The sequence below is a fragment of the Mya arenaria genome, chromosome 17 (genome assembly GCF_026914265.1).
Source record: "Mya arenaria isolate MELC-2E11 chromosome 17, ASM2691426v1".
Lineage (NCBI taxonomy): Eukaryota > Metazoa > Mollusca > Bivalvia > Myida > Myidae > Mya > Mya arenaria.
Genome location: NC_069138.1, coordinates 21,293,216 through 21,318,457, shown reverse-complemented (window position 1 = coordinate 21,318,457; position 25,242 = coordinate 21,293,216). Strand labels below are relative to the sequence as shown.

General features: G+C 33.9%; 1 protein-coding gene across 1 annotated transcript; it reads left to right on the top strand.

The window, feature by feature from the left end:
* Positions 1-2,021: 2,021 nt before the first annotated feature.
* Positions 2,022-25,015, top strand: LOC128223099 (paired mesoderm homeobox protein 2-like). Its single transcript, XM_052932350.1, has 3 exons — positions 2,022-2,754; positions 21,445-21,629; positions 23,021-25,015. The coding sequence occupies exons 1-3, from the start codon at positions 2,355-2,357 to the stop codon at positions 23,381-23,383; spliced, it is 948 nt and encodes a 315-aa protein (XP_052788310.1). The 5' UTR covers positions 2,022-2,354; the 3' UTR covers positions 23,384-25,015.
* The last annotated feature ends 227 nt before the right edge of the window (positions 25,016-25,242 follow it).

Genomic DNA, 25,242 nt, shown 5'->3' with positions numbered 1-25,242 from the left:
AACGGTTTGACCAAAAGACGGTGACGTTCTAATATTGACCAGGCCCCGATTTATCAAACAATCTTGCGCATAGTGGTCATGATCAGAAATTGGCTCAGAGCTGAATTTTCAACCTTCTGTACCCTGTACGTAGGAGTGTAAAGTCCATTATAACATGACTAGTTTGGTAGAAGTTGCGTTATATTATCCTGTTTCGTTTAAGTCAAATATGATTTATTTTTCACACTATTTTACGCTTGTTAACAGTATTATTTTTTCAATTACATACTTGGTTTTATCACCCAAAACGGGTTGCTTGCATATTAAATTCGATTCGAGTGTTTAATTTTCAACACCCAAAATATCATATTTCTTGTTTCGGTAGCCAAATGAAAAGAAAAGATAAATCGAGTTTACGTATAAAGCCGGAAAAAAACAGGCGGAGATTTCTGCCAGTCACGTGGTATGCATAAATTATATCTTTTAATAGTCACAAGAAACAGCATAATCAACGTTTAATGTGGCGTTTGCACAAAACCAAACTTATCGATGACATTTTCTGGCAGCTTGTTCCTTCTGTATTCGAAATTTTTGTTTGCTTTGTCCACTCTCGGTAATGAAAACGAGGTACCTATACGTTCGGGATTGTTCGGGATTGTTCGGAAATGTACGGAAATGTACGGAAATTATCGTTTGATGAAGATCATGAAAACGAATGCGAAAGGCGGTAATGTTTTTGGCCATAAGTCGTCCGTGTAAAGCTTTATTTGTAACTAATATGACGGAGAACGTCTTCTTTAAGTTTATTCTACTGTGTTTTTGTCTACAAATAACGCCTATGTTCCATTATGGCCGATTCTATAAAAGATAAACCGCATAGGCCTTTACGGCGTCTGTGGGCTTCTTAAGGCAATTATTCCAAAGACTTTCACGAAAAGCTATTTTTTTGTTCGGTAAATTCAAGTTCTAGTATGTAATTTAGGTACTTTATCCATTTACATTGTAGATTTGTTAAAGAAATTAAGCCCGATGTTTATTTTGAGGAATGAAACTGGTGTTTTCTTGTAAGAATTTCCGAATGGAGAATGTTGATCAAAGTTGCTGTTGCGTTATTCAAGTATTTTGATATCGTTCAGTAAAAATCTGATTACTGTTGTACGTAATTGCCTTCCATTGTTTCATGAAATAGTTTTGATTACATGTAATCGAAGCCGTAATCGAATTTACCTGTCGGAATATTTCCGATAATTGTGTATGGCTTTCTCCTTATTTCTACAACTCAGAAGATAATTCTTATTTTTATAAACAATTTCTTGATAAAATGCAACATTAAAATAATGTGACTCTTGTGTAAATATTTAAGTAACACCTTTTTTTCGCGCCCTTTGTTTTTTTTGTGATATCTATTTTACTAGTTTCCCTTTATAACCCAATAAGATATATATTTATATGAATCGATTTTTACACGTATCTTTGTTTGTACTACTCTGGAAAGTATAGCTTCTTTCCATTTCAAAATGGAAAATGTCGAATGTCAATTTCAGTTTGCGATCAATTTCAAAATTGATTGGTAATTTGTATATCAAACATTGTACTATAATCAGCGGTAACCTTTATAAAACATATTTTAAATTTTAAAATCGACAACGTTTAAGATAAAAAAAATTAATACTTCCATTAATTCGCATATTCGTACGACAAAAGTATTACTGTCTATCAAAAACTTATACCTAAACAAATGACATTTCATAATAGACTTTAAAGAATTAACAAAAGAGATTGGTAATTTATTTCAACAAAACTTAATCTTACAAATTGTAAAAGACGATTCTCGGCTTATCATATGCTCCGCCTGCTTTCCCCCAGGCGGTTAGATCATTGGCTGATAAGCAATTATCCCAGAATCCCCCGTCATCCAATCAGATCGCGCCTTGTTGAGTCTGTTTACCTGGCCACCCAATCATCTTGCACCCATCAACATCAGCAACATTCACTTTCTACACTTGGTTTATTTAGAAATTTGTTATTACAAGCAACTGAGACGTAGCAATAAGGGAATTTAATATTCATTAGAAACATTAGTTTAATCAAGATAACCATTTCTTGACATAATTTGCAAGAATTAAGTAAACATCGACTTGATGACAACAGTCGGAGGATACAAAAGAGAGTTTACTTGGAAAGAAAGTAGAACTGTTACCGGCTAAAGTGTTTGAACTTGCTTTCCTTTCCGTGGAATATCTGCTATGGTGAAAAGTGAGCTCGAATACCGTTTTACGTTCCCTCGCTGCGGGAGCTAAATTAGGGAAGACACAAAAACAGGGAAAACGAAGAGAAAACAAAATAGCTGTGTTTGATAATAAAAACGGCACAAAATGAGTGTGTATTCTATGCTTCCTGTCGACGGACAATACAACAGTTTTGATAAGCTAGCATACCACAGTGCCCTACAGAATTCAAAGGGTGGCTTTAGTGTTAACCATTTACTGGATCTCGGTGAACTCCCTAGTGAAAACTGCGCAATGTTTGCTGGAACCGACCCCTCCCCGGGTCTGCCCACGCAGACCTGCACCCCCGACTCCCCGGGCCACAGCAATGGTCACCACGGACACACGGACGGACAGACGGGGAGTATGGTTCAAGAGCTGATGGGACAACAACAGCACCAACACCAACAGCATCAGCAACAACACCAACAGCAGCAACATCCACCGCCACAACAGCAAGATCCTTGTCTAAAAGAGGAACCACAGGAACAACTGGACCCTCAGTCTGGTAGGTTTGATGCAGTTGCTGATGTCACTGTTTTCTTTGACTTATACTCTTTTATCTATAGGTAACTACGGCGACTTTTACATACATAATTCACGCTCATATTGCGACTTTTTATGTTCCAACATATTTCTTATACATATGTTTGCGTAAATGTATATAATTTTGTGTTTATTGGTGTAAAAATAACTGTTTGTATTATAGGATTCACTTCGAAACCTTAGCTGTTTGCCAAGTTCATAATTGGTACAGAAATATTTTATCTTTCCTAATCATACATACAATGAATAAAACACATATAAATACAGAGATACACATACAATGTACAAGGAAATTGCATAATCTTACTGCTTCTAATCTAACACCTTTACCACAATTACCATGGCTATCTTTCTAATTAACTTAATGAGCCCTAATGAGTTGTATTTGATACAGCCAGTTATCGAATTAACCAATGTATCTTAGTAATGAATATTTATGGCCAATGATAAACTCATTATTAGATTTATTTAATTGTATTTATTTATTTATTTATTTACTTATATATTTATTTATATTTATTTATTTATTTATTTATTTATTTATTTATTTATTTATTTATTTATTTATTTATTTATTTATTTATTTATTTGTTTTTTGTTTGTTCGTTCGTTCGTTCGTTCGTTCGTTCGTTCGTTCGTTCGTTCGTTCGTTCGTTCGTTCGTTCGTTCGTTCGTTCGTTCGTTCATTCATTCATTCTGTCATTCAATCAATCATTCATTCGTTCATTCATTCATTCATTTATTAATTCACTTATTAATTCATTCATTCATTTGTCAATCTATTTATTTATTTCGATTAATATAGTTTAATATAATTTATTTTTAAGGTTGAATATATAACTTAAAACAAGGTCTAACTACATGATATATCCATATATTCGGTACTCTTGATAAAAAAAACTCGCATGAATTTCGCTATCGGTGCTAAACCGGCACATCAAGTTAAGAGGTCTGTGTCAGAAACTTCACTCAGGTTTCATAACACATCGCTAAATGTTTTTGCTAAGTGTTACCATACGAGTGTTACGAGTATAATATGTATTTTCCACTTGTTCTTACCTCTGATATATTACAATTTGGCACGTTTTTAGACAGTTTTACCAATCAAGAGTGCCTTCGATGTGTTTTTACGTTGACAAAACTTAACCGATTAGTTTTGGATGGGATTTCTAAGGGTACTCTACATGGGAAAAAATGACAAATGGTTGCAAAATATGATTTGTGAAATAACAGTTGATGAGCTAGGTTGAATAATACGTTTATGATATAATGCTTGCAATGAAATGTGTGAAAAAGTCACTCAAAATACTTCTGTGTAACACGAAATCTGCATTCCCAATGATGATGTTGGTTAAATATATATTTAAGTGAAAGTGGACAATATATGACAGATGTTGTTGAATCAGCTTATTTAATGCATGTATAGCCTCTTAATGAGGAAAAAAAACAACAATAGGGTTAAAAAAAATTGTTTTTCTGGTTTACACGATGTCCAAAGAGATATGAGTAGGTAGGAAAGTGTTGTTGTTTTTTAATAAAGGCATGTTAAATTTCCGTCAATATGGATTTTTTTCACATGGATTAAAGAACTGATGAACCATTTAGTGATGAAAAAAATAAAGTTGTGAAATTAGCAACTGTTATATTTTCGGACGTAAGATTTCGGATACCGTGGTTTTGTTTCAGGCAATAAAATATTTAAGTCGATGGCAAAAAAAGATAGGTCGGATTACCAGAAATAAAACAATTTTTAGGCCTAACCATTTGTTGTGTAAAGTATGCTTGAAATGATGAATTTAATTTATTAATAAGTATAAAACACAACTTTTCAGTACTGTTTGAATTATTCTTTAATTTTCCGGTAGACTATTATCGTCCACAACGTTAGTTAATGTATGAACTTTCCTCAATGAACTAGCCATTAAAGATGTTCTGTTTTCCAAAATATATACGCTCTGTCAAAACTCGAGTGCATTTCCTCTCCAAACGAAACATGATATACATTATGTGTTTTATCAAAATACTTTAATGAGGGAGGCCCTTGATGTATTCATGAAATAAATTTTGAATGAAGACGGCCATAACCATTTTCAAGAACGCCAATAACATATTACGCCCCGGGGTGCCATTTTCTTTTATAAGCAAATAGCCAGTGTTTTCTTTTCATACATTATATGAATGTTCATCCTAGTGTTTTCTCAACATTTATATATCATTAAGATATTAACGTTTAAACTATTAACATAATGTTAATGCAAATATGTAGCTTAAAAGTGTATTTATTAGAAGTGACATTACGAAGAAGTACAAGTTGTTGAATTATGCCAAAATAATAGCAAACAAATAGTACATCACAAACAATTAAAATATTCGAATAAATCGGGGGAAAGTCCTGTATTCAATTCACTAGGTTATAAGTGTATTCGTCCTTCCCAGTTTCTTATTAAACAACATTTACTTTTGAATATTGGGATATTTCGGAATTCTTGAAATAACGTAAAATAACCTTTTACGATGCATTCGGTGTTATTTTATCATTAATTTTCTCTTTAGACTCGAACATAAACCAAACATATGTTTAACCGGTGTAACTAACAAGAAATCACAATATTGTGTGGCCGCATATGTTTTTTTTTAAATAAGCTACCTGTATAAATGCGCCATAAAGTATCGGCTTTTGTATGTACATACTAGAGTTTTCACACAATGGAGCAAAACGGTATCAAACAGGATATCTTAGGTACGACACAGCATGGTTACGAGCAAGCCCCTGAGACAGTTTTGATTGTGCGTTCCAGATGTCGTGCACATGTGGAACCGGTTTAGCCGACACAGAAATCGCAACATATCGTTACTGGTCTGGTCTCTGTAAACATGGCTTGCAAATAATCGTATCCTGACCCCAGGAGCAAATTAACACCTACTGTGGACAGTTGCATGTTTTTGTAAACATGGAAAAATATATTACCGTGTGGCGTAAACAGATTTAAAGATTATGGTAAACATACATTGTTGAAGATAAACATTGTCGTGTGACCACTTGGCAGTAAAACTCAAGAAAAATATACGCACAGCAATTCAAAATCACATAACTTTTCAACGAATTAATTACTAAAAAATGGTAGTTAAATGAGTTTTTAAAATTGCTTCTATCATTTCAAAGTTTACAAATGTCTGAAAACTTGCATGTTCATATGTGTTTTATTGCACAAAATAATTGTGTATTCCAGTGTGTACATTAAAAAACAATTGTGTTAGTATGAACAAGTTGAAAACATTATGTTAATGGAAAATGAGTGGGTTAACCATTTAAGTTCTGATAGTTTTCAAACTTATTTTCCATAGCAAATTGCCCAATGAAACAAATGAAATAAATTCCCCTTTCAAGAACATACGCTTGTGCTGAAAACACAACAAAAAATTGACCATATTATGTATAGCTTTTTCAGGTAATCAAATTATAATACAATAGCAAATTTCTTTCATGTAATGCATATGCATAGGTAAACGTTTTCAGTATCAATACTATAGTATTTTGGGAAATAGTTCTCTTATAATTGCCGATTGTCCAGAGTTTGTTAAAGTTAACAACGTTGAGGCGATTGTCCAGTTAAAGTTAACAAAATTGGGCCGATTGTCCAGTTAAAGTTAACAACATTGGGCCGATTGTCCAGTTAAAGTTAACAACACTGGGCCGATTGTCCAGTTAAAGTTAACAACGTTGAGGCTATTTTCCAGTTAAAGTTAACAACATTGCGCCGATTGTCCAGTTAAAGTTAACAACACTGGGCCGATTGTCCAGTTAAAGTTAACAACGTTGAGGCTATTTTCCAGTTAAAGTTAACAACATTGGGCCGATTGTCCAGTTAAAGTTAACAACATTGAGGCTATTTTCCAGTTAAAGTTAACAACGTTGAGGCTATTTTCCAGTTAAAATTAACAACATTGGGCCGATTGTCCAGTTAAAGTTAACAACATTGGGCCGATTGTCCAGTTAAAGTTAACAACATTGGGCCGATTGTCCAGTTAAAGTTAACAACATTGAGGCTATTTTCCAGTTAAAATTAACAACATTGGGCCGATTGTCCAGTTAAAGTTAACAACATTGGGCCGATTGTCCAGTTAAAGTTAACAACATTGGGCCGATTGTCCAGAGTATTATTAAAATTAACAACATTGTTAACATCATCTTGGTTAACAGTTAATTCGTTACAACTCTAGAAGTTTAAGTGATGCACTTGTGATCTGCTGTATACATGACAATGTTTGAGAAAACTTTTACACTGTACTTGTTTATATTTACATGTGACCACATCATCAAATAGTTCATGTTTAAATTTAACGACGATGTTGTTAAAATCACTTTGTTAACATTAAAAAAGTTCTTAGGAATTGGCCCAATATATTGTAAAATTATATTTTAGTCATGAAACACATGCTTTTCAGTATTTAAAACTTCTCAAACTTTCACCCATGCATATGTACTCGTGTACACAAAAATACAACCAATAAAATATCCACCAAAAACAAAAATATAAGAAGGAAATACATTTCAAGTATTAAAGTAACAAAAACATATAAAAAGTAGCAATATTTCTGAAGATCACAGTGTTATGAAACCAGACTCTTCCATGGCGGCGGAGTGTCTGCACAAAATATGGCATGGCTTCGTGCTATGGTGTATGGTAATGTTGGTGGTTTTAGAGGTTTGAAATTCTTATATTCTGGGTTGATATTGATTTTAGGAAGATAACAATCTTATTTGGGTGCTTTTTTAAAAGTCTTGGTCCGTTGTAATCATGTTTATGAAAGGAGATGGAAACCGGCAGTTTTTAGTAAACGACTGTAGATAATATAGAATGGTTTTAAAGCTGCACTCTCACAGATATACCATTTTATCATTTTTTTTGTCTTGGAAAGAGCAAAATTTTGTGTAAATATCTGCGAACCAATGATAAAAGACTGCTGGTAAAAGATCAGATCACAGATTTTTATTTTTTCGTTCGAAAATTAATGTTTTATGGCTTAAACCGTTACTAACGGTTTAAGAAATATGCATAAAACATCACTTTTTGAACTTAAATATAAACATCTGCGATCTATTTTTTTGTCAGCAGTCTTATATAACTGGTTTCCATTGATTTTCGCAAAAATGGCTCGTTCCAAGACAAAAAATAAAAAAGTTGTAAAATGGTAAATCTGTGAGAGTGCAGCTTTAATATGAAAGGTTGGTGCTTTCCGAGTTTTGTAAGCGGCAGTTTAATGTCATATATTGTTATTGTGGTATATCAATGTTTTATTAAGGTAGGTAAGTTTAAACGCCCACAGACTATATGGAATCGTTTGGTGTTATGCCCCAGTCATTTGTAACCACGGCCCCCAGGCCCGGGGGTATACCGGGGATAGCCGGGGAAATGGGCCGTGTTTTTAGCTTCCAGGTGTCCCCGCAGGGCGGAGACTTTGCCCGGGCTTGTCTGGACCGAAAGTCAAAGTCCCCGCTTTTCCCCACACCTGGGGGGGGGGGGCGTGGTTACAAATGACTGGTGCATTATTCTAAAGAACTGCATACATTGCGGATGGCATTACTATCATTGATTGAGGTTGTAAAAACGTCTGCAGACATAGCATATTTGTGAAAGAGGCTTTGGAACCAAAGATTTTATTTCATTTATTCCGGGTGGTATGAATATCGATTTTTAGTAGATAAAATCCTTTTAATGACGTTGCGGTTTTTGTTTTCAATGTGTGCTAGATGTTCTTGTGAGAAAAACTTTTCTTCTCTTCATTACATTCCGTGGTTGAATCAATATTGATTTAGTTGAGGGTTGACCTAAGATTAAAATCAGTTTTAGACCGTTTAAATGTGTATGAAATAATGTGAGTTTCCTCGACAGGTGACTTGGCTTTCTATAGAAAGTTATAAACCTAAATCGTGGACCAATTTTACTTGGAGAATACAAAAGAAAGGTAACTGCTAAATAAAGGTCATACTTTAAATTAATAGAGCAAATACAATTATGCAAAGCTTTATGCACCTGTCAATTGTAACCACGGCCCCCCAAGTCCGGGGAATAGCGGGGACTTTGACTTTCGGTCCAGCCAACCCCGGGTAAAATCCCCGCCTTGCGGAGACGAACTGATGGTAAAATCCCCGCCAAATGCCCCCGCACCCCAGGGACCCTAGGTAATGCCCATTCCCCGCTATATTTTGCGCGAAGACAAAACCACCGCATTCACCCGGCACTGCAGGGACACCTGAAAGGTAAAAACACGGACTTTTCCCCGGCTATCCCCGGTATACCCCCGGACCTGGGGGGCCGTGGTTACAGTTGACTGGTGCATTAGACCTACTCCTTTTTATGCAACATAGTTTGCTTATGCTTGCTGTAGTACAAGTTCCAGTGTTACAAAACTTACGGCTATTAAATATTTGAACTTTGAAAATAGATTGTTGTTAGCATCTTATATCAGATATTATGTTAAACCTACATCGGATATAAGTTTTACACTTGATGAAGGTATAAATATAAAATACCCGCATTGTTTATTAGGTAACATTGTATATGATGACCTCGCATATGTAGCAGCGTTCATTACCCAGGAATGTGTTTCATTGCTTATTCTGAAATGAAATTATAGAGTATTTTTCCATTGATGCAGATTCAAGTTTAAGAACGTGCTCAAATAGGTTTAAAGGCTATTTCTTCTGTATATTGATACTATTTATTATAAGAACAATTACAAGTTTTTTACTCTTCGTTTTTACGAAAAAAAAAAATGTTTTTTTGCTCGTGCGCCTTTTTCCTAAAAAATCCGCAGATTTGAATAATTTAGCGTGGCCTTATAAGCGAGGTATTATCGATGACATTAATTCATCTCAAAATTCAATGAAACGTTTATAAGACAAACATAAGTCGAGGGATGAAAGCGAAAAGGTTCAACCTTTTCGCATTCACCCCTCGAAGTGTTTCTACATTAAAATACCAAGCAATAATTTATAGCAATGTCAACCGAAATTAAAGATGCAAAAAGTATCAACCTCAACGATTATTTTTTTGATAGTTTTTAGTCTAAAATATTTCAAAACTGAAACCGAACACCCAAGAATATGCGATCCTAATCCTGTGCATTGTACGGAGATATTTATGGAATTTCATGGATGGATATGTCTTAATCCCATGAGCGATCGGCCTCATGTCAGGGTCCTGACAAGCAAGATTTATTTGCGTATCTTTTGCATCCGAGGGGTGGTGGTTATGAGTTTATTTATACTTGCACTCGGGTAAGGTCCATTCGACGAGTTCTCTGTGTTTTGGAGCATTATTATTGCACAGACAGACTATAATGTAGTTTAGGTTAGAGCTACCCTGGTTCTTTAGCGTGCATCAGTGTTTACCACTGTCACACGGGACCCCCGTTTCACGTCCCTCTCGGAGGAACCCTAACCTTATAGAAAATATGACGTAAGCAGGTGAATATGACGTCATAGTTTCTGTGTATAGCATGTTGCCACGTTTCTAAAATGAATCATTAGTTAAGTAAGCTTAAGTTTCTTATTTCATTAAGCCAAATTACGTACTAAAGTAGTTTTACAAATTCAAATATAGTTCATTGTAATAACCATAAAAATCATTTTCTTCAAAAGTACCAAAAATGGTGTGCTCAGCTTTATCCTGTTATAATGAACTTAAGATTTTTCGAGATATTTTTGGCAAGGTTTATGATACTATTCAGATAGTTGAAGCTTATTTTTGATGAATAATTAATTTAATATTATGCTAAAACTAGTCATTCAAACATTTAATATCAGGCCTATTTCTGGCTTCTCACACTAAACTGTTAAATTTTCATATCATTGGGGACGCACTGAAGCAAATGCGTATAATGGGATGCGTTTATTTTTTTGCAAGCGGTAGGAGCTATTATTATTTAATTGCGAGTCGTATTCCATTATTACTTGTTTTCATTATTATAAGAAAATGGCACACAAATAGCCATAACATGATGATTCATTTTGTAAGTTTAAACACTATATATTTTACAACCATTGTGAAGAAAGTTATGCTTACTTATACTAAGTCACTCTCGTTGGCACGATGTTGCGCGAGAGTGTGGTCTCGTGTTCATTCATTTTGTTATTGGTGATAAATTAAGATTGCCTTTTATTTGATTATCTTTTATTAACATTTTTTTCAAAAGAACAAAATTCGTTTAATGACTGTTCCCGAAGTTTTATGTTTTCTGATAGTTATAAACTGAAAGGACCTGAAATGCACTGATAATTTTCTCATTCTTCATTGTCATATTTCATTCGTTTCCTTTTTATTCGGCTCTGCTTCTTTGAACTAAAACGATAAAGTAAACCGATTATTTTGACCGCTAAATAATTTCTCTTTTGCCGTTACCTTACTGCTTATATGACGTCATTGCATGCGTCATCTGTCTCAAAATCATTTGGAGCTTCTCGGCCATTTTTATCGAAAACAACCTCGGATGCATTCGAAACTCCTCGGCCATTTTTTTTTTATCGAAAACAACTTTTCGATAAAAAAAATGGCCGGGGAGTTCCGAATGCCTCATGTGTATATGGACGGTTTACAATGTCAGAAATCGGTACACTTTAACTTACCCTGCAAGTAGATCGCGTAGTAATTTCAATTTAGCAGTAAATCTTGTATACTGTTTTCAGTATGACTTAACTCAAGGGAATTTTAACTATGTTTGCAATAATTCACTTTTCTGGGAATCAATTTAAACTTAGATCTACAAATACAAGCTGAAACACTACATTTAATTAATAAAATAATTCAAAATTTTACGAACTACTTCTACTGATGTACCGGCATACATCCGAAGTTGTTTTCGATAAAAATGGCCGAAGAGTTCCGAATGGTGTAAAATGGGTCGGGTGTTTTAAAGGCGTTACATCCGGGACATGGTTTTAACCTCGGCTGATAGTAGCTGTATCAAACGTCTTATGTAATCAAAATAAACAGCCAAGATCTGTATTACTCGACATCAAAAACAGCGCCGTGTGTAATTAATTATGTCACGACAAAGGTATTCTATTTAGAAAGACAACATATCGTGTGTAGAGCAATCTGAAAGATAAACAAGGAAGCGCGCCGCTTGTGATCCATACCGCAAAACGTAACCTGACCGCTGTAATGGGAAATTCAGGTGCCAAGTATTTTGAGGTTTAGAATAAATAGAATGTATGAATACTGGTAAATAAAGGAATGTTTAAACAATCTGAAATTAAATGGTTATTTTCATGTGTATTTTTTTCATTTTCATAGTTAAAAATTGCATGTTTGAACGGGGTTGAACTTTGAAGAAGCGTCCAACCGTTATTGACAAATAAGTGTTTGCGCTCATTAGAATAAAATAATTGTTATATACTCTTTTAATAAAGGAGGTCTGAGCTTTGCATGTGAAAGAATCACTGTGTATTCGTGTTGCTATTCTTATTCATTCTACTAAATAAGTCAAGTCAAGTCAAGCATTTATTCGGTAAATCAAGGCCTCCGGCCAAAAATACATTTCAAAATATTAAACAACATACGTAATGTTTATAGTTGTGTCATAGCACATCTCGTACATGAGATGAAAAAGTGTACAAAAGGTACAATAATTCTTATTCCTTGGTGCAATTCATGAGATGAAATATGTACACTGCTAATTTTCTTATTGTGTTAAAGTCATTTGTGGATAAAAGGGGATAAAAACTATTCAGCTTTATACCAATTTAACACATAGTGTTTCCCAATATGTGTATATTTTTTACAACGAAAAAAGCGTGATATTCACAATCAATTTCAGGTATATTATAGTTCAGTAGACAGAAATAACATAATCGATCAGGCAGTGCAATGCTCAAGTGCCTCCAAAGTTCAATATGCAATAATACTGTTCATCCTCTGTTTAATACCATACTTTCTCCAATACGGAAACACTATTTAGTTATAAACATATGTTTATTTATACATTTAACACCATTCCTGGGCCAGTATCATTAAACATCTTAAGTCATTTCTTAACTTAAGTCGATTTTCTAAAATCCTCATAGCCAAAACGGTTTTTGCTTTAACATAAAATAATGTATTTTACATAAGAGTAATAAGAATTCAGTGATGTAGATATTATTAAGTTATTCGTGATATTATATTACTAGTGGGATACTTAACTTAGGCAAAATACTTAAGATGAGGAATGGCTGAAGATGTTTTATGAAAACCGGCACTGTACTTTATATCTTGTTGATGTAATACCCGTGCAGGAAAATGCGTATTTTCACACTAACCATGTTCATACACTTGACATTTGTAATATAATTTTATGTGTTTCAATGTACTTAAGTCCTAACAGCAGCAAACAAAACATTATAACAATCAAAATAGAGAGAGAAGGAAATATCTATATCTATACGATACTTCACTTGTGTACCCTCTGCATGTCATATCTGTCGTTTTTTTGCTTGAATACTTTTTTGTACTACCGGCATCAAGTTCTTTGTGAACTGCAAAAAAGAACGTTAAAAAGCATGTCCCCCGTGGTTGCTTCACCATGATTTTTGACTTTCAATTTATTTTGTCTCGAATTTATTTTCAATTACATTTCAAAACTGCAGGCAACTAAGACGCCCAGACCTCATAAAATTCCTCGTTAAGTTTATTTGAAACGGTCCATGTGTTTCTTGTAAAATGACAATAGAGACCAAATGTGTTTCATCTGATCTTCAAACGTTTAATTAAGGTTTTTGTTTTATCGAGTCAGGGGTCAGTTTGTGACATTCATCCAGTGCTAATGATACCTCCTGCAATTAAAACTGAATTATTACCCCCAAGTCTTATCAGCCCGTCCTCGGTCGCTAGGGGGCGCCATGATAACGACCGTCCGTCCGCCGCCGTGTGATCGGTGTCCGCATATCTTGGACGGCTAATCGCGCGTTACCCGATATCTTGTGATATAATCCGAGGAAATCCGAGATTTCACAGAGCAAAACGCCTCTGAAATATTATACACTTGTTTTGATAACGGCTCAATCCTTTGTCGTAGCAATTTTAGGATTCCGTAAATAGTATTCATAGCTGTGTGCTTAGTTTACTGTTTCTGGTGTATGCTATCATCTAGGTTGTGTCTTTTGAATGTTAATTTGTATAGGGTTTTCGAAAAAATAATCACTTTTTAAATTACGTACGACTGACCCCTTAAATAAACGCGTTCGTCTATCCGATTACTTTAAATAACTTGCCAAATCACCATTAAAAATAATGAAATTGAAATACGTACATGTTTACCGGAAAACCGGCCACCCAAGAAAATAAAAAGAGCGAACAGTTGTACCAAATTCGGTACAAAAACTATCACAAAAATTGATTCCAGAGTGAACTTCAGAAAATATAGGCTTTTATAACAAAATAGCGACCTTTCCTGTGATTTTTCAAGCCTTCCATACTTCCACCTGTTTAAATTTTATTGCCTCAAGGTGCTGAAAAATAAACAGTTTGTAGTAATCGCGCTTAATTCGGTCTATTCAGCGGCTTATTAGCAAATTAAATAATTAAATAAATAAAACCCGGTAACACTCAGGAATGTGTTATTTACCGAAATAATTAAGGCCAATCGGTAGTAATTTCTTAATTTACTACAAATTGAAGAGCGAGGGAAATAATATTATTAGAAGCAGAATCCCTTAATTGATTTTTTCTCACGATAATTTTGAAATCTCCTGTCATTCATGCTTTGTAGTGGTTCTCTTATTTGTCTTATTTACATTTCAATATTATACATTACATTTATTTATATAGCATAAAATGTTTACAACATGTATAGCCGACAAGAAGTGTACATCAAATTATCGTATAGGCGAAACTCTGGTCAAAGAGAGATTTTGCATACGTTCATAAAATGGCATTAGCTTTTACTAGGTTCCTGGACGTAATACATAAATATTAATATGTGAAACAGAATGCCTTCACACTATAATGAACGTATACAATTTAAAACGTTAATAATATATAATAATTAATAGTATGTCTACCCTTGTATGTGTGTCTTAATGACTACCCTTGGTATATGTGTCTTTATGATTGCCCTTGGTATGTGTGTCTTTATGACTCCCCTTGGTATGTGTGTCTTTATGACTGCCCTTGGTATGTGTGTCTTTATGACTGCCCTTGGTATGTGTGTCTTTATGACTGCCCTTGGTATGTGTGTCTTTATGACTGCCCTTGGTATGTGTGTCTTTATGACTGCCCTTGGTATGTGTGTCTTTATGACTGCCCTTGGTATGTGTGTTTTTATGATTGCCCTGGAACTGTGTTTCTTTATGATTGCCCTGGAACTTAGTGTCTTTATGATTGCCCTGGAACTGTGTGTATTTATTATTTCCCTGGAACTGTGTGTCTTTATGATTGCCCTGGAACTGTGTGTATTTATTATTTCCCTGGAACTGTGTGTCTTTATGATTGCCCTGGAACTGTGTGTATTTATTATTTCCCTGGAACTTTGTGTCTTTATGATTGCCCTGGCACTGTGTGTCCTTATGATTGCCCTGGAACTGTGTGTATTTGTTATTTCCCTGGAACTGTGTGTCTTTATGATTGCCCTGGAACTAGTGTCTTTATGATTGCCCTGAAACTGTGTGTATTTGTTATTTCCCTGGAACTGTGTGTCTTTATGATTGCCCTGGAACTATGTGTCCTTATGATTGCCCTGGAACTGTGTGTCTTTATGATTGCCCTGGAACTGTGTGTCCTTATGATTGCCCTGGAACTGTGTGTATTTGTTATTTCCCTGGAACTGTGTGTCTTTATGATTGCCCTGGAACTAAGTGTCTTTATGATTGCCCTGGAACTGTGTGTATTTATTATTTCCCTGGAACTGTGTGTCTTTATGATTGCCCTGGAACTGTGTGTCCTTATGATTGCCCTGGAACTGTGTGTATTTGTTTCTGCCCTTGATCTGTGTGTTTTTGTGCCTGCCCTTGATGGTCTGTTTGTATTTGTGTCTGCCCTTTATGACCTGTTTATCTTTGTTTTTGCATTGAACTGTGTGTCTTTGTGTTTGCCCTTGATCCGTGTGTCTTTGTGTCTGCCTTTAATGATCTGTTTGTCTTTATTTCTGCCTTTGATGATCTGTTTGTCTCTGTGTCTTCCCTTGATGATCTGTTTGTCTTTGTGTCCGCCCTTTACCTGTGTGTCTTTGTGTCCGCCCTTTATCTGTGTGTCTTTGTGTCTGCCCTTTAACAGTGCGTCTTTGTGTAACTGTAGACCTGATATCATAACAGGGAAACACACAAAGCTTATTCTCGATTATTGTTTTGTAAATATTCGAAAAACGTGGGGACTAGACCATTCGCATGATAACAAACCAGTTTCCATTAGTTTAATAGTGTTACAGGCCGAATAAGCCAAGATGAATACCAAGACGAGTTTTAAACAAATGTTATTAAGTATAAATGCAGCAAGTTTTTTTCTTATTATTATTAAGGCAATTGAATTCGATTTTTTATAAATGAGAATAAAAAAAAATGTTTTAGCAGTTTTTAAGAAGATTCAGTATATCATGGTACAAAGTTTTATTCCGATTTTAGTATATTCAACATGACTTGATGTTCTCTTACAAGTTCCGTTTTAGCTTCCCGGTTTAGTGCAGGCAGTACGGGTGAATAAAATGTTTCCATCTAGAAAAGAATGCTCATTAAGAATAGGCAAAGTTCCATGTATTTTGTAATGATGTTCAAAACAGCGTGATATCTAAACAGAAAACATCTCCCGAGAAAAAAGCAGGACATAAAAGCGCATGTTCCATCCCAGTGGAACTTCGGACCCCATACCGGCTTTTCATTACATACACACTTTCACGTTTCAATAAAAATCCTTGTAATGTATGTACGAACTAATTACCAGTGTCAGCTAGATGCTTTCTTCCGAGCGCCCGGCGATTCAGACGTTTCTGCCATGCCACGTGCTACCCAGGATTCCAGGCGTTATGGCGGCCATATTGAAAAATGGGCGAATACCCAGATGTGGAAATATTAACCCCATGCTGTGATATTCATCCGCAAAAACTATGCGAGTGCAACATAAATATGAGTTAATATTCCGTATTGTCATAAATATTAAAATTTTAAAATTTATGACATGTGATTAAAGTTTTTTTCATTGTTTTATATACGCGTAGACAAAAAAAATACATTTTTATATTGTCTGTAATAATTAAAGGAAGGAAATGACTGTTTGTCTTCATGCGTTCAATAAGTCTATACTTTTACTGTTTTGGCGGCAACCTTTAATCGCATTTTCATTAGATGTTAAAGATGCACTCTTACTCCCAAATAAGACTTACCACAATTAATAATATTGTTTAAGTATTCCAAAAAGGATTTAAAAAATGTCGAAAGCAATGGTTCTTATGAAGATTATCGAGTTTAATTTAAAAGAAATGAGCATAAAACACAGTATTTCAACCGTATGTGACTATAGTAGAGCACAGTAAATCTTTCAGCATTCACAAATTACTTAATATTTTTGCGCTTTCTGCTATTAAATTTACGGTTGCAATCTTGGTATCAGTTGTTAATATTTTTTCATATATGCATTATTTAGTAAGCAGTTTATCAGTCAAAATTTATGTTTGTTATACATGTGTATGTATTGATTTTGAATATGAGTGTCACTTTAATTAAGGGAGATACGCTTTGAAAAATCTTTAAACAAACGGCAAACACATGTGAGGGGTACTGAGAGACCTGTATTACTAATACAACTAACTACAGCTCCAAACTATCAATAAGCGTGCACATAATTACAGTTATATTACATAGATAAAGCTATGTCTTTATATTGTTCCCATTTAATTTCCAATATAGTCTTATCAAATACTTCAATATAATGTCAAGAAAACTAAGTGCGAGGTTTTGTTTTTTTTTCAACTATAAAAAAAAAATACACAATATCAGGCGTTTGCTTCAAGCTTGTCATTTTTGACAAATATCGGTTATCTTTCACAAGTTTACAATCAAGGTCAAACGTAATAAACGAGATCCTTGTTAAGTTTTAAAACGTGAACTATTTGATGATGTTCTCATCTATTTAAATCTGAAACGGTTGTCTCAAAACTTGCTAGGAATAAAGCATGTCATAAGTGTATTTATTAAACTTCCAGAGCAGTACAGATTTGAAAGTTAACAATTGACGTTAACATTAACAAAGTTTTCAACAACCGGCTCCATCTATGTTAACTACTTGTCAATATGTAATTGAAAAAAACTGTTGTTTTAAGTAGCATATCTTTGTACTAATTTAACAAAAGGACATATTCAAATATCATTACGGTCGCATGATGGATATACGTCTAGTGTAACATAAAAATCAAAACACTTTTCATATTATGACGCCAGACAGTGGAGTTTGCCCAGTGCATAAATCCATTGCTAAACAACTTTTCACTTTTTTTTTGACAAATGGCGTCAACAAGTCGAATTCACTCGGCGCACCATTGTGCATATAACTCAGCTTCTTTGACGCATTTAAATTAGCTCTGGTCTCCGGCAAAACTGTTCAAAATGACGCGAGCTTTCATCATAAGAGTGAATTGTGTGTCAAAGAAAAATGGCATCCAATTAACTTTCGAAGCTTGTTAAAATACCAACACCACATAACCCCATATATCATTTTCTATGTTTTACCTACAGCGTTCAGATCTAGCTTCATACAGATTCATATGATACTTCGCCAACGCCATGACAATCGGTGTTGATATACACGTTTATAGACTTTATACAGATTAAAAAATATTCAATAGTTTTGTTAATTTGCGAAAAATTTTAACCTACGATTTTCAAATTATTTGGGGGGCTTTTTAATAAGTACACGGGCAGTATAGTCTGATGTAGTTTTTAGTATTCTTCTAAACTTCTCAAGTCGTTTTAATCTTTTTAAGTCAATTTCTTAAAAAAAATTATAGTGAAATTAAAATAATTACAAATGTTTTCTTTACGTAGAAGAGTTTATCTAAAAAAACTACAATGGAAATTAAGTATTTCAGGATTTATAAAGTATTCAAATCATATGGTTAGTGAAATAGTGAAGTTAGGAAAATGACTAAAGTTTAAAACGAAATGGCTAAGATGTTTTATTAAAACATTTGATCAAGAATAAAGTTTGTATACAAAGATGTTACTCAATAAAATTCGAAATGTTTAAAATATATTCCCTTATAGAATTAGGTCATGAGTGTTACACTTTTTACTGTAATACCATAATGTTACATTAATTTACATGGATTTATATCTGTATTTTGTTAATTTAAATGTTCGCATTTTGAATTATTGCTTCGATGAAAATGTTTATTTTCATTGTTTGCTTTTTTGTTTGAATATGCTATAGGTATGGCAGTACCTGAACGCATTATTGAACTAGTAAATGGAATACCGGCCCAGCACTCCATATATAGTCCATGTTTTGCATAATTGCATCGTTGTCTTTGTACTTTCCTTACAATTTGTAGACTTTAGACTTACTTTGAACATATGCATGTGTTAATACAAACTGTAATTTGGTAAAAGAGAAACTTGTATTTCTTTATTTATATTCAGTTGTTCTGGTGAAATTGCTAAAATGCTAAAATAATTAAATCATGCGATATCAAACAAATACAAATAGTAACTGCCAGCAATAAGTATTTTGTATTCTTACACTTTAAGCTCTATCCCACATGTTTTGAAATAAGAACATGTTCTTTATACGTTAAAGCATTTTTAGCCAATTTAAAATCAAAAGTCGATCAAATGTACGTCAATGTCGTAGGTAAATCCCCTGTACATTCCGCGATGTACAAGCATTTATGTTCCAATATGAACTATTTTCGGGAGGAGTTGTGCATGTTAAAAAGTATATAGTAAATACATTACGCAGTTCTACTGGCACAATCCAAGCATTCCAAAATTGATATAAACGTGAATATAATATGAAAACTGTGTTGTTTAGTTTACGAAAGTTTTGAAAGGAGTCCAAATAGATACTAACACTATCACTTTAACAGTTAAGAAATTGCTGTATTAAATTATATCGAAATTTTACAACCATGCACCATATTGAATACATATATATTTAAGTGTATACACAATACGAGTGTTCATAGCAGCAATGCATATATAATAATACAATTATGTTTAGAATATTGTTCCAGATTTATACAATTGATATATTACACGGTACATGTAAACATTGGATATGTTTCAAAACTATTGTGTTTTAATTATGCTAAATAAACGGATCCAAATGTATTTTGTATAGGCATAAATACTATTCTTTAAAAACTGTTGTACCAGAGAATTTGATAAAATATAAATGTTTAAATCATATGCAATGGGCTGTAAGCTTATGCGGTAAGCTTTTGCAGGAAAAACTCGTTATGTCGAAGTCGTTGTGAGCTCAGGAAAAAGTTCGACATAACGAACATTCCATATAACCGAAATACAAAACGTGGATAACTAAATGCATTTAAAAAAAAGTTCGACATAACCTGAATATCGAGATTACAGAGTTTGACAACATAGCGGGTTACGAATGTAGTTAAATACATTTTTTTTCTATATTTCCTCGAAACTCACGTGCTCGGGACTAAAGAATTTCACTTTTCATCTAGCTACATTACTCGTGTGCCTGTACCATAAAGCTGCTAGGATAATGGCCTCATAAAATGGCGTCCACTTATTTTAGCTATTAAGAAAACAAACAAGAAAATAGAAACGTGTACCTTCAAAGAATTTCGTGAGTGATATTTTGTAAACGTCTTAATACACTATATTGGAGAATGGTAACGTTGCAATACGATACCTTTGGATGGAAAACGGTTTACATATGTTCCATTTCGCTTAAACTACAATGACTTGGTGAATCATGAGATTCAATGCTGACATTCTCACACTTATTGCATTTAATAATGCTTATATTGGCCACTTCCAATCAAATAACACACGCAGATCTACGACAGAGCACTTGAATACAATATGTTTTGACTTAATGAAAAACAAACTTGTATTCATTCTGTATGGGATCAGTTAAAAAATACATTGTCTATATAGACAGCTTACTCAAAGGGTGTTATCAAACATCAAGTATTTTAGTAAGGATCCTTCAATTCGCTATTAGACGTTTTGCTCTTGTGCGTATACCAGAAGCGCGTTATTTTAACATATTTGATTCAATCGAGCATTCCAATGATTCGTTTTGATTAAATGAAGATGTTTGAGCGTTCGCTTTATTATTAATCACCATAGCGACCGTGTATACGAAGAAATTAACATTTCTACAAGTATTTAAACAAACTGCTATATATATATATTCCGTATTGCCACGGGAACGTACAATGGTATAACTGTTTTCTGTCCATGTCTACTACATACATCGCAACAAACTTTAAGGACACTTGTGGTTATACTTTACAATTATTGGCCGCTATCATTTGGATTTCAATACCAATCGAGATGAATCCCAAGCGCTCGTAAATGCCAGTGCGTTTAAAAACAAACCGCTCGCGTTTGCTCGAAGTGTTGCAACATTGAACACGCCTTTATATGGTTGTTAATGTAGAAATATAAAAGTATAACCATGATTACCGAAACTCTCTAAACTATTTTCAGGCGCGGAAGATGACAAAGATGACAAAGACAGTAAACGCCGCCGGAAACAGCGGAGGAATCGGACTACTTTTAACAGTACACAGCTTGCGGCCCTGGAGCGAGTTTTTGAAAGAACCCATTACCCAGATGCCTTTGTAAGGGAAGAATTGGCGCGTAGGGTGAATCTCAGCGAAGCCAGAGTTCAGGTAAAGACAGAACATTAACATTATTCTAATTCACACTTTAAAGCTGCGCTCCCACAGATTTACCATTTTTACAATTTTTTTTATTTTTTGTCTTGGAAAGAGCAAATTTTCGTCGTAGATATCTGCAAACCAATGATATAAGATGGCTGACAAAAAATCAGATCGTAGATGTTTATATTTCCGTTCTAAAATTAATGTGTTATGGCTTAAACCGTTACAAACGGTTGAAGAAAAATGCATAAAACATCAATTTTCGAACATATTAAATATAAACATCTGCGATCTAATTTTTTGTCAGCACTCTTATATAACTGCATGGTTTCCATAGATTTTCTCAAAAAAAGGACAACAAAAATAAAAAAGTTGTCAAAACGTTCAATCTGTGAGAGTGCAGCTTCAACATTAGCTGAACTTTATATTTATAATTTTGAATGTGTTGAATAGGTAAAACCCAGTCGAGATATTTAAAGGCATATTCATATTTAATGATATGTACCTAATTTAAATATAAACAACTCATATTCACTAATTACACATATCATCACGGTAAAGCAATCCATGCCACTTTGCTAAAATATGCACAAATACAGCTATCTCTCAAGACATTCGATATAGTAAACAGATCATTCGTTTCTTTAAAAATAGTATGTCCATTCTTGAACATTTTAGCAGCTGATTGGATTTTTAATTACATGTAAGATATACATCGGCAGCGAAGTTGAGACCTGTGTTAGAAAATGTGACGTTTTCATTATTGCTAAGTTTCGTTCCACATAAGCTGTTTTTCATAGAATTTTAGTTTTTTTGTTTTTTTTCGGAAAGGTTATCTTATTGAATTTCACACCGAGTTTTAAGTTTGTTTCGTTCTTCAATCTCTTTGTATTTTAGTTGTTGATGTGGACTCATTTTTGCAGGCGACGTCATAAATGTTATACAAACGTTGACGTGTAATTATTGTTTTTTTAATATATTTTGCAATGAGCTAAAAAAAGGTACCATCTCAAAGATTTACCAAGTTCAGGACTTTTATGAACAAGTGTACATAGTCAAAAATCTAATTAAAATCAATTAAATCTTACCAATAATTCAATAGAAACTACATAGAGAGGCCAAGTAGCCAAAATCTACCATGTACGTAACATTGCATGGTCGGCGAAGTAACAGTAAAAATTATGGTATATTTACATCAACATCAAAGACGATGCGAGTAGAACTTACTATTCAGGATATCAAAGTCATATTTTAATTAAAAAAGCCGAATACCTGTTCATAAATATCGGGGTCATAGATATTGAGCATAATATATATTTTAACAAATGTCCAGTTATAACGTTACATAGTCATAGAAAATAGAAACTCTTTATTGACAGTTATGCTATTTACTAATTCAGGTATGGTTCCAAAACAGACGTGCAAAATTCCGCCGAAACGAGAGAAACATGTTAACACAGAGAGGACCGATGGGCAATCCGATGTACCCACGTCCCCAAGATTCCATCTCAATGCCCATAGAACAACCAGTGACCCCTCGGGGGCCTCCCATGAACACTGACTATATGGGATGGCCCTCCCCAGCGGGCTATAACAATCTCAATGTGAACACATCAAGTTGTGCTGTGATGAATCATAGTTATAGTCCCCCACCCACCATGGGCTCAATAGCATCCCTGAGACTGAAAGCCCAGGAGTATAACGTGATGCAATCTAACCCATATGGACAGATGACACAAAGGTTGGACCCATATGAGCATTAACGGAATATAGAATCCGAGATTAAAATGGTTTGATTACTATTATACCAAACACAGCATTGGTTTACTTTCTTATAACCGCAAGCATTTGATAACTCTGTTCCACGAAGTTTAAGTCATACACAGTGCCATTCGTGATATCATATGAAATGACATGAGGTGATACCACACGCAGTGCCATCCGTGATATCATATGAAATGACATGAAGTGATATCACACGCAGTGCCATTCGTGATATCACGTGAAATGACATGATGTGATATCACACGCAGTGCCGTCCGTGTTATCATATAAAAGGGCTTTCCGTGATATGACTTAAAGCGTTGCCATGCTAAAAGAGCCAATGGTACGCCATTCAGCATAACATGCATTAAGTGGGGTTTGTTTTACCTTAATCATGCATATAAAACACAGTTGAACTACCTGAAGCGATTCAGAACAACAGGGCATATTAATCTTTCGTGTGGATTTAAAGTTTTACTATATACGGAATATGGTATTCTAAGCAAATAAATAAACGGATATAAATTGACGACACGACTGACGTCATCGAGTTGTTTCCGTCTTGTGACGTTTCTTGAATGAGTTTAAAATTCATATTCAAAATATGTTCACTTAATATAATTGAGGATTTGATGCTGTACGATTTACCATACATAATACAAAATAAAGAAGTGATTGTGTATTTTTAATTTGATTTTCAATTATGAAATATTGTTAAACATTACAATGATTGGTAATGTTACTTGAAATGATAAGAGGTATGTGCTACGGTTTAATTAATATATAATTGTCTATTATAGCTATTATTTATTATGCCCTTTTTTGAAACTGACAGTATTATTTCACTTGTGTTAATAAAATGATTTACCTTACATTGTAATACTATTTGGTATTAAAGGGACTAGACTCCAGATAATACAATTGCTAGAAAAAAAGAGAATTGTCAAAAACTTGCATTAAATTGATATCGTTGTGTACAACGCATTTCATCTTTCTAACTGATGTATCGCATCGCTTACGACACATGTATCTTTCGTAGTTTTTCCGCATTTTTCCAATTCGAAATTAACTGGGATTGTCTACCACGTAAAACCCAGTAAGTTTAAAAATAGCGTCTGTTAAGCTTAAGAAGTTTCGAGAAATTAGTGTATCATAAACAGTTATAATGAACTGGGAAACCAGTGTGCACGTTTCTTAAACGGGGAAATTCAGATAAGACAGCAACATGATTGTTGCGTTTATTTCTTTACAAGTATGTAAAATGATGTAGATATCGGCCTCTTACTACCTCGCATTGACAATTCTAGGCTGGTTTTGAGAAAACACTGTATTTGCCGATATGTGAACTACATGTATCTGGTGTCTAGTCCCTTTAAATGCTCGTTTGGGCTTTCTGTTAAGCAATAACAAATTACCAAAACAGTTAACATATTTTCAATTATAGTTTTCATTATAACTTTACATTATTTTTGAAATGACAATTATTAACAAAATATATGAAGTATAAACCTATATTTTGTATGTTATTTAAGTGTATAAAATACTATAATGTATAACTGATTTGCGTATACGATAATTTTGTATGTTTTGTATATTTTGAAGTCATCTACTGATTGTTAAGATATTGCCGATTTTTTTGTAAATGATATTTTCCTTGAAACAAAAATATAGAAAAATAAAAGTTATAAATTGCAATAGTTTTATTTCTTATATTGAAATTGTAATACGTGATATTGTCTTGTCTTAAAAAAGCTTCGCCATCGAACACGATTATATCATTATCATTATGAAAAAATCTGCACTTAAGTCTATATTTTCCATCGCCAAGATTGTAAGATTTTAAGTATCTTTTATGGCC

Excerpts from the sequence above, each read along its gene's own strand:
- LOC128223099 (XM_052932350.1), top strand. The coding sequence starts at position 2,355 with ATGAGTGTGTATTCTATGCTTCCTGTCGACGGACAATACAACAGTTTT. Across the intron at positions 2,755-21,444 it reads ACAACTGGACCCTCAGTCTG|GCGCGGAAGATGACAAAGAT; the intron begins GTAGGTTTGATG and ends AACTATTTTCAG. Across the intron at positions 21,630-23,020 it reads TCAGCGAAGCCAGAGTTCAG|GTATGGTTCCAAAACAGACG; the intron begins GTAAAGACAGAA and ends TTACTAATTCAG.